The sequence below is a fragment of the Tigriopus californicus genome, chromosome 8 (assembly GCF_007210705.1).
Source record: "Tigriopus californicus strain San Diego chromosome 8, Tcal_SD_v2.1, whole genome shotgun sequence".
Classification (NCBI taxonomy): Eukaryota; Metazoa; Arthropoda; class Copepoda; order Harpacticoida; family Harpacticidae; genus Tigriopus; species Tigriopus californicus.
Window position 1 is genome coordinate 15,143,057 of NC_081447.1, and position 9,817 is coordinate 15,152,873.

The following is a 9,817-nucleotide window of genomic DNA, read 5'->3' on the forward strand; positions in this document are numbered from 1 at the left end:
AAAGAAGAGAGATCATATTTGACTCAAACTTAGCAATTTCGACCTTTTGTGGGTGCCAAAGTGATTTTGATGCTTTGATGTACTGATATTTGACTCAAACTTTGCACAATTTCGATCTTATATGGATGCAAAGTGATTTTGATGCTTTTGTGTACTGAATATTTGAATCAAAACTTTGCACAATTTATTTCGCTCGTTTATAGATGCAAAGTGGTTTTGATGCTTTTGTGTACTGCAAATTTGACTCAAAACTTTGAACAATTTCGACCTTTTATGGATGCAAAGTGATTTTGATGCTTTTGTGTACTGAATATGAATCAAAGCTTTGCACAATTGCGTCTTTAATGGATGCAAAGTGGTTTTGATGCTTTTATGTACTGCAAATTTGACTCAAAACTTTGCACAATTTCGCTCGTTTATAGATGCAAAGTGGTTTTGATGCTTTTGTGTACTGAATATTTGATTCAAAACTTTGCACAATTTCGACCTTTTGTAGATGCAGAGTGATTTTGATGCTTTTATGTACTGCAATATTTGACTCAAATTTTGCACAATTTCGACTTTTTGTGGGTGCAAAGTGGATTTTGATGCTTTGATGTACTGAATATTTGACTCAAAACTTTGCACAATTTGCGATCTTCATGGATGCAAAGTGGTTTTTGATGCTTTGTGTACTGAATATTTGATTCAAAATCTTGCATCAATTTCGACCTTTTGTAGATGCAGAGTGATTTTGATGCTTTTATGTAGTGCATATTTGACTCAAAACTTTGCACAATTTCGACCTTTTGTGGATGCAAAGTGATTTTGATGCTTTGATGTACTGAATATTTGACTCAAAACTTTGCACAATTCGATTCTCTATGGATGCAAAGTGATTTTGATGCTTTTGTGTACTGAATATTTGAATCAAAGCTTTGCACAATTTCCGCTCGTTTATAGATGCAAAGTGGTTTTGATGCTTTTTGTGTACTGCAAATTTGACTCAAAACTTTGTACAATTTCGACCTTTTGTGGATACAAAGTGATTTTGGTGCTTTTGTGTACTGAATATTTGAATCAAAGCTTTGCACAATTGCGATCTTTTATGGATGCAAAGTGATTTTGATGCTTTTGTGTACTGAATATTTGAATCAAAAGCTTTGCACAATTGATCTTTAATGGATGCAAAGTGGTTTTGATGCTTTTATGTACTGCAAATTTGACTCAAAACTTTGCTACAATTTCGCTCGTTTATAGATGCAAAGTGGTTTTGATGCTGTTTGTGTACTGAATATTTGATTTCAAACTTTGCACAATTTCGACCTTTTGTAGATGCAGAGTGATTTTGATGCTTTTATGTAGTGCATATTTGACTCAAAACTTTGCACAATTTGACTTTTGTGGGTGCAAAGTGATTTTGATGCTTTGATGTACTGAATATTTGACTCAAAACTTTACAATTTCGATCTTCTATGGATGCAAAGTGATTTTGATGCTTTGTGTACTGAATATTTGAATCAAAGCTTTGCCACAATTCGATTCGTCGTTTATAGATGCAAAGTGTTTTTATGCTTTGTGTACTGCAATTTGACTCAAAACTTTGATACAATTCGACCTTTATGGATGCAAAGTGATTTTGATGCTTTTGTGTACTGAATATTGAATCAAGCTTTGCACAATTGCGATCTTTAATGGATGCAAAGTGGTTTGATGCTTTTGTACTGCAAATTTGACTCAAAACTTTGCACAAATTTCGCTCGTTTATAGATGCAAAGTGGTTTTGATGCTTTTGTGTACTGAATATTTGATTCGAAACTTTGCACAATCCGATCTTCTATGGATGCAAAGTGATTTTTGATGCTTTTGTGTACTGAATATTTGATCAAAAGCTTTGCACAATTTCGCTCGTTTATAGATGCAAAGTGGTTTTTGATGCTTTTTGTGTACTGCAAATTTGACTCAAAACTTTGCACAATTTCGACTTGTGTGATGCAAAGGGATTTTTGATGCTTTTGTGTACTGAATATTGATCAAAACTTTGGCACAATTTCGATTCTTTTATGGATGCAAAGTGATTTTTATGCTTTGTGTACTGAATATTTGAATCAAAGCTTTGCACAATTGATTCTTTATGGATGCAAAGTGGTTTTTGATCGCTTTTCACTGTACTACGCAAATTTTGACTCAAAACTTTGCACAATTTCGCTCGTTTATAGATGCAAAGTGGTTTTGAATGCTTTTGTGTACTGAATATTTGATTCAAAACTTTGCCACAATTCGACCCTTTTGTAGATGCAAGAGTGATTTGATGCTTTTATGTACTGAATATTTGACTCAAAACTTTGCACATTTCGACCTTTTTGTGGGTGCAAAAGTGATTTGGATGCCTTTGGATGTACTGATATTTGAATCAAAACTTTGCACAATTGCGATCTTTAATGGATGCAAAGTGGATTTTGATGTTTTTATGTACTGCAAATTGTGACTCAAAACTTTGCACAATTTTCGTCTTATAGATGCAAAGTGATTTTGATGCTTTTGTGTACTGCAAGCTTTACTCAAAACTTTGCACAATTCGATCTTCTATGGATGCAAAGTGATTTTTGATGCAATTTATGTACTGTAAATTTGACTCAAAGCTTTGCACTATTGCGATCTTTTATGGATGGGAAAGTGATTTTGATGCTTTTTATGTACTGCATATTTAGATAAGATAAATAGATAGATAGATTTATTTCAGGAACACTTTTGATCATGATTAAATAATGTCGGAATTTTATCATTGCGTTAGGATCTTGATACATCAAAAATTTCATGAGCATGTAATTCCTCAGGTTCTGGGTAAGCAAAAGCTTGTCTTCGTTAATTTGTCCCAGGTCCTGATGTCATTCCAGGTCTTTTTTTCCTACTTATTTTCCCTACTACGACGTGACATATTCGGGCCAGTCTTCCCCAATCTTGGAAGCCTTTACGCATACACCACATTTCATATCCCTTCTACTGCCAATCCACCGCTCAGGGAACAAATTTGACGAGTCTGCAATTGACTTCATCCTCATACACAAATGATTCCCCCCTCGCATTTCGCCCCATCCAATGCGCAATGCCAATTTTATACAATTTCCCCGGGCTATTTACTTATGCAGCTTCAAAACTCTCTTTAAGCTTCAAGTGCCCTCCAAGAATGGAGGAAAGGGGACAAGTCATTCTTTTTTATACAGGTGAACCGTCAGGAATACGGACAAGATTTAACTACCCTTCGAAAAGGTGGCAGTAAAAGATGGAGTTTGTCAATCAAGAGACAACTATGAAAAGTCAACGTTCCGCTAAGCATATTCCGCGATGCCCTGAAACAGGAAGTCAAATGATTCCGTGCTCCAAAGAAACGCGATGCCCTAAACTAGGAAGACAAATAATTCCGTGCTCAAGAATGAGTTCACTTGCCCCATTTTATAAACTTTACAAATATGGCAAGTATGCTGTTGACTCCCTTAGCTCATATGTGGTTAGTGGACGCAGTTGATTCCCGCTTTCGGAGACCTTATGTTTAAGGCCTTTTTTTCATGTTCCAAGAACAATCCAAATTCCACAAAGAACTAGTAATTTCATATTTCATCTCTCTCTCATTTTCTATCTCAATGTTTCCATTTTATCCCAGGTTCAAATTTTATTTCAATGTTCCATCTATCTCCATGTTCCAATCATAGACTTTTTCAAAAATTGAATTATTTCTTCAAATGACAATATGTATTTGTAAATCTGTCATGTGTGCCACCAACTATGATGGACAAGGACTCTCATGCGAAGCTTCAGGTTCTTCTTTGTTGACAAGGTGCAAGGTTCCCTTTTACCTTGTCTCGAGGGCATGTATACGAACTAAAGCATCGTCATGAGAAAACCACACCTTGATCCCAAAGAGGGACTCTATGCCCCAACATGTTGCAACAGACGTGGAGCACACACCTTAAGCTCCTCCTCTTCTCTGCTCCCGCTGTGTATAAAAAACAATGTTTTTATGAATAAAGGGCAGTCTATGACTTACCAACTAGACCAACACTTGTTTCAGTTTTTCTAGGTAATTCTAAGCCTCGTATCTTGATCTCATTAGACTTGATTTGAGCGTTACATCCAATATACGCAGTACTCCGAAAACCGTTTCATTGAGAGAACCTTTTTTAATCTTGACGAAGAAATCGTTTAGACACAAGGTGGTTTATAAATTGGGTTAAAAAAATTTGGAGTCGCCCGAAAGCTGCCAAAATTGGTAATGGCTCTTCCTCTTCTTCGTGCGACTGAGTCAACACACTGATCATTCCGCTATAGCCATCAAACCGCATGGTTTCGATGGCGTCGAAAACTCCAGACCATTCCCACTCGTGGGTGAACCCTTCCACGAAAGTCCTGGGGTTTACTCGTGTTGCCCCCGAGTGGCTGGGCTTCCTCACGGTATAGGGAATTTTGTATGAAAAGTCAATCAAGAGATCCATTGGGAATTTACTTCCCCTCGGAACTTTTTTCAAGCCCAAGTAGCCATCTGAAGATTGAAAAAAAAAACGACGGAAATGATATAGAGAATTTTTGCAACTAAGCACATTTGAAATTAAAATCGTTTTTAAGCGTAACAACGTGCTCACGTGCGTTAACAAGGCTTCATGATTTTTCATTTGAGCATTTACATTGCCACAGGTATCAACACATGCACAATTTCGACCTTGGGCCCAACCTTCTTTAGCACGATAGGCCTAATGCCGTTCGTTGAAAGCATCCTATACCTAGTGGACAAAGGGTTGTAGGCCACCTTGGACAATTCCGTGCCATGTGGACTCTCTGACGAAAAACCGGTTGAACAGAAGAGAGCAAGAGAGTAAAAATATGTAAATGTAAATAGAATGATATAAACATGGGTTCGTGCTAAAAAAAAAACAAGAAACTATACCGTCCATTAGATCGGGGAGAAGAAATTCTCCAAACCATCTAGTATGGAATCAAGGTCTGGCGTGGTGAGCTACTTAAACAATGTCTTCAAATTTTGACAAACCAAGCATTCTTGTTTGTCATGTGGGGCCGGTCAAAATTTGCAGACAAATATGGTCGTTATTGAGAGTAAACTTGCATAAAAATCAACCGAATTTGTACAAAAATTTGCAAATAAACTTTGCAAAACATACGCACCAACACGTTCTGAGGGGTGTAAAGGCTGCTTTTGTCTTCCCTATCAAGCAAAACGTAGATGAAAAGGAAATTTTTTTCATGATAGCTTCCAGTACTGGGATTTGAACCTGCTATCCCTGGGGAGCAGATCTTGCATCCTAGACAGATCAGCATTTTGCACATCTTTAATATTTCGTGAAAAAGATAAATGTCTGTTCATTAGCAGAAAAATAAAAATCCCCTAGCGTAACAAGTGTATTGTAGAACAATTTTGTTAAGAAAACTACTTTTTCAAGTTTCATGAAAGTAACGGTATGTCAATTCTTCCGAAATTAACCATCCACCTCATAACCATTTGCCCCAAAAATCATGAAAACAAGTGAAGTCAAGATGCGCCTGATTTTTAAAGGAGGGTTCATTACGCAAACAAAACTGAGTTCTAAGATTTGAAATAGAGGATCTTATAAATTGCAATGACAAAAGAGCTACTTAGGATTGATGGAATACATAAGCAGGTGGTTGGTAATATGTTTGCAATCTACTTCATACCCACGTGTAATTTTTTCAAAAAAAATTGTAGTTCAATTTCAAGTTTTCTCCTAAAACTGACCATGATTCTTGAAAATAAACATGATTTTTACAAATATTGGTATTGTTTTGCTTAAATGGCTGAAATTGCATAATAAATTGCAGAAAAATGTCAAATATTGCTCTTAAGATTGCAAAAGTTGCAAATGCAATAAGTATGCAGAAAAATCTCGGATTTGCAGGAGTTGCAGGATGCAAGTTTTGGTAGGCCCTAGTCACGAGGCAAAAAAAGAGCCGATGCATCAATGGGACTTAATAAGTTCAACCACAACCGAGTTTTATTTCATTTTGGTTGATTCATTTGTTTTTAATCATGTTATAATCCACGGGGAAAGGCACTTTTGCGTATTTGTCCAATGTGACAAACTTGGCCACCACCTCATACCCAAGTTCTGTAGATAGAATAGAAGAGAGAACGTGAGGGCGTTTAGCATTGTCCGAATGAAATGCGATAAGAACTTCCAAAAGAGTCCAAACACAACAATTTTGGTCTCAAGTGCTGAGAGGTGAGAGGCTTCGAACAACTTGCGTCAAGAGGTCGATCAGGTTTAGCTTTCCAAATACGATTGTCCTCGCTTACCTGGCCAACTCAGAACCAGCTTTCTGTTCACATTATATGGGTCCAGTGTGGGTCTATTGTGCTTGTCGGATTCAAGACACAAAGTAACATTTATCATTCATCATGCAATCTCGAAGACTGCAGTTGAAATTGGTTCATGGCCGCCTGTGCTTGGGCCTTATATTCGGTCTATCATTGCTAATTTGGGTTACATTTCCAAGTGATCCTGACCATCGCCGAAACCTCATCCTCCGCGCGGGAAACATCCTGCCCTTCTTGGGAATTCCGAGGGACTTAGCAGATTATTATGGCATTGCCGTGAAGAGGCCCTCGTTTGTCCACACCAAGTTATCTTATCTACAGCACAGAGGTTATCAAGACGTCAAGAATCCGAAGCTTTTGTGTTGGATTACCTCCTATCATGGAACAAGACAAGTGAGTGCATAGTCTCAATTCTCAATTTGGATACCATGTTGATGTGCACTGACCGATTTTACGAAAGGTATAATGTTTGATTTGAGTACTCGTATGTACACCGTGTCCCGAATTCAATGTAACCACAAAAATGAAGGCCCTGATTCAAATTGAGCAGGTCTATGTTTAATTATTTTCCAATATATCCTCCCTTAAGCTTCAAACAAGCCTTGATTCGACCTGGTATGCTATTGTAAAAATTTTCAAGGATCTTTGGAGATATTTTGGCCCAAGCTTGATGGAGCTGTTTTTCAAGAGCAGCAAGAGTTGTTGGCTGAATCTTGGACTCATCAAGCTTTTGCATGAGGATAGCTTAAACATTTTCAATGGGAGAGAGATCAGGACTATTGGGAGGCCGTACCCCCTTTCCTCAGCAAAAAGGCAAGTTGCTCTCGATCCATTGAGTGGTCGATTTTACGAAGTGACTAGGTGCTCCATCGTGCTGAAATATGGCCACCGACATCACCGAGAAGAATTTACGCTCCAATGTTCCACCAATATTTTGCCTCCTTGACCAGGCTTCAAGCAATGTTTTATCAAGGATTTCATCAACATGGTATTGTGAAGTCACAGTCTTCCATCCAGTCCTCATTTATCCAATTTTTAACCATCCTACAGAACTTGACTCTCCTTTTCTTTTTTTCATCGGTCAGTTTGGGAACAATTCGTGGTCTGTAGGGTTTAACTCCAATGTTTTTCGATAAATGTCGATGAACAGGTGATTTCGATGTTGGGTGACCATGGTTTGTAAGTTTCTTGGCTGATTTTCTTGTTGAATACCCCTTTTTGGTTAATCTTTTCGAGACGACGATTTTGGCAGTTCTTGTTAATGAAGTCTTGCGCCCCCGACCCTTGGCCCGACCCTTGGCAATGGACAGGCTCTTGATAGCCTTAAAAGTCTTCACCCATCTCCAAATTGAGGTTCGGCTGACCTTAAGTTCCTTGGCAACCTCAGGGACACTTGTGCCCCATCCACCATGCCAACAGCACGATTCCTGACCGATTCTGTCAAACCTTCACCATGACGGGCATTAAAATCCTATGTAACACCTTAGATTAAATAATGGATCTCAAATAGTTGACTATAGTTACTTATTAACTAAGACTTGGGGACAAATGAGCACCAAGAAATCCCGACGACGGGGAGAGTCAAAAACAGTATGTGCAAAATAAACAAGAGAGACAACAGACTAAACACGCATTTGCTCTGGTTGCATTTAATTCGGAACACGTTGTACTTTACGTTCTTCTCACCCAATTAAGACCAGGCCATATAATGATCAAGGTCTTGATCATTTTAATGGCAAAGTTGACATTAATAGTTTTGCTTGTCACTTAACGGAAAGGCAGCTTCACTTCGATGGCTTCCGAATACATAATGTAAGGGACCAGGATCTCAATCTGTTTTGGTCGGCTGGCTCTTTCAGCTGTTAAATAATTTTTCTTATGAAATAAATGTAAGATAAAATAATTTTATAAGATGTTGAATCGGCCGCCTCGAAAAGTTCTCGTTGTATTTCTAGACCTGCTGATCTTGTTTTGAACATGTAGTTTTGAGAATTCAGGTCAGTCCCACGGAGTCACAGTCCACTGCAGCTTCCAGTTCATGTCCGAGGGCTCAATTTGTTGAATTCGCATGTTATGATCAACACCCCACAATCCAGGAATTCTATAATCTTTACAGAGGGCCGCCGCTGTTCGCCATTCTTGGGGTCAACAATGTGACAAGTTCCTAATTATGTTTCCAAAATTCCGGGATCGAACATATAATGGTAGGTGATCCGACGATGAGACCAAAAATTACCAAATACATATGTCAACGTTTCATTGGCGCTTTGGGATGCAACGTGGTGTTGAGAATGCTTCATCGAAATGAATCATAAAAAAAAATATGAAATTTTATCAAAACCTACCATGACAAAAGACTTGCCAAATTTGATTGGCTAATTCAAGAACTCTAAAGACTACCTGCCTGAATTATGCAAGCTATCTGAAATGGCTTGCGATTGTTTGAGCTATTTACATGTATTTTTGATGGCAAGCTTTCCGATGGATTGCATAAAACGCCTGTGACAATAATCGGAATTGCAACTCATCATTTTAGACGAAGATGTATCCTTGCCAGTTTCTTACCACTACAGTGCTCTTTGGAATCGGACTCAATTGGCCTTGCTGCACCTGTGGGAACACTTTGGCACTACCTATGACTTTATTCTCAAGGTAATGAGGGTTTAAAACAATAATTGACAACTGATAAGAGGTTCAACAATCGCTTATGAAAAACGAAATTTGGATCGGAGCAAATGCCTTTCACTACTTTACATCTAGGCGGATGACGATACCATGGTGAACGTGACGGCCTTGCGAAGGTTTCTTCATGGCTTCAGTCCACAAGACCCTTTATACATGGGTCATCCTCTACACATCCCAACCCTTGGAACCTACATGAGTGGAGGTGCCGGGTACACATTGTCGAGACGCAGTTTTTCACTACTCATTCAAGCTTTGACCAAAAATAGTCCTGCCTTCTTTCGAGACAGTTTGCCCGAAGATGCGGCTTTGGGATTACTTCTAGCCTCAGTAGGGGCCGTTCTTATCGCCACGGTTGATTCTCAAGACCGATTGATGTCGATTCCAGTGCGGATGACACATTTTGAAGGCACTCAGGTCGCCAATTGGTACACCAATGCCAATGCAGCCCCCATGAAAGATGGCACATCCCACCAAAGATTCCAATGCTGCAGCGACTTCATGATTAGCCAGCATTACATATCACCAGAAATGATGACAAAAGGGACAACTTGATATTTGATCGACAATAATTGTTCAGCATACCAGAGGCTAAACAGAAATGATCTGAGCTTACAATACGGCTAAAGAATAAGTTCATGTTACAACATTATCATTTATTCAATGACATAGAAATGGGTTGGGATCTCTCGCGTTCGACGTCGATTTCCTTGACGACCAGCAGCCAAACCAGCCGCCAGACCCAGAGCTTTAGCCCCCACCAGGCTGGATGCCAGAGCTACGCCAGTTCCACTTCCCAAAATGACCGTTCCT

The 9,817-nt window shown here is 38.8% G+C and overlaps 1 protein-coding gene across 1 annotated transcript; it reads left to right on the forward strand.

Annotated features, from left to right (window-relative positions):
• Nucleotides 1-6,248: 6,248 nt before the first annotated feature.
• Nucleotides 6,249-9,817, forward strand: LOC131885402 (glycoprotein-N-acetylgalactosamine 3-beta-galactosyltransferase 1-like). Its single transcript, XM_059233436.1, has 4 exons — nucleotides 6,249-6,715; nucleotides 8,439-8,526; nucleotides 8,859-8,974; nucleotides 9,083-9,817. The coding sequence occupies exons 1-4, from the start codon at nucleotides 6,404-6,406 to the stop codon at nucleotides 9,557-9,559; spliced, it is 993 nt and encodes a 330-aa protein (XP_059089419.1). The 5' UTR covers nucleotides 6,249-6,403; the 3' UTR covers nucleotides 9,560-9,817.

Excerpts from the sequence above, each read along its gene's own strand:
- LOC131885402 (XM_059233436.1), top strand. The coding sequence starts at position 6,404 with ATGCAATCTCGAAGACTGCAGTTGAAATTGGTTCATGGCCGCCTGTGC. Across the intron at positions 6,716-8,438 it reads CCTATCATGGAACAAGACAA|AGGGCCGCCGCTGTTCGCCA; the intron begins GTGAGTGCATAG and ends TAATCTTTACAG. Across the intron at positions 8,527-8,858 it reads CCGGGATCGAACATATAATG|ACGAAGATGTATCCTTGCCA; the intron begins GTAGGTGATCCG and ends TCATCATTTTAG.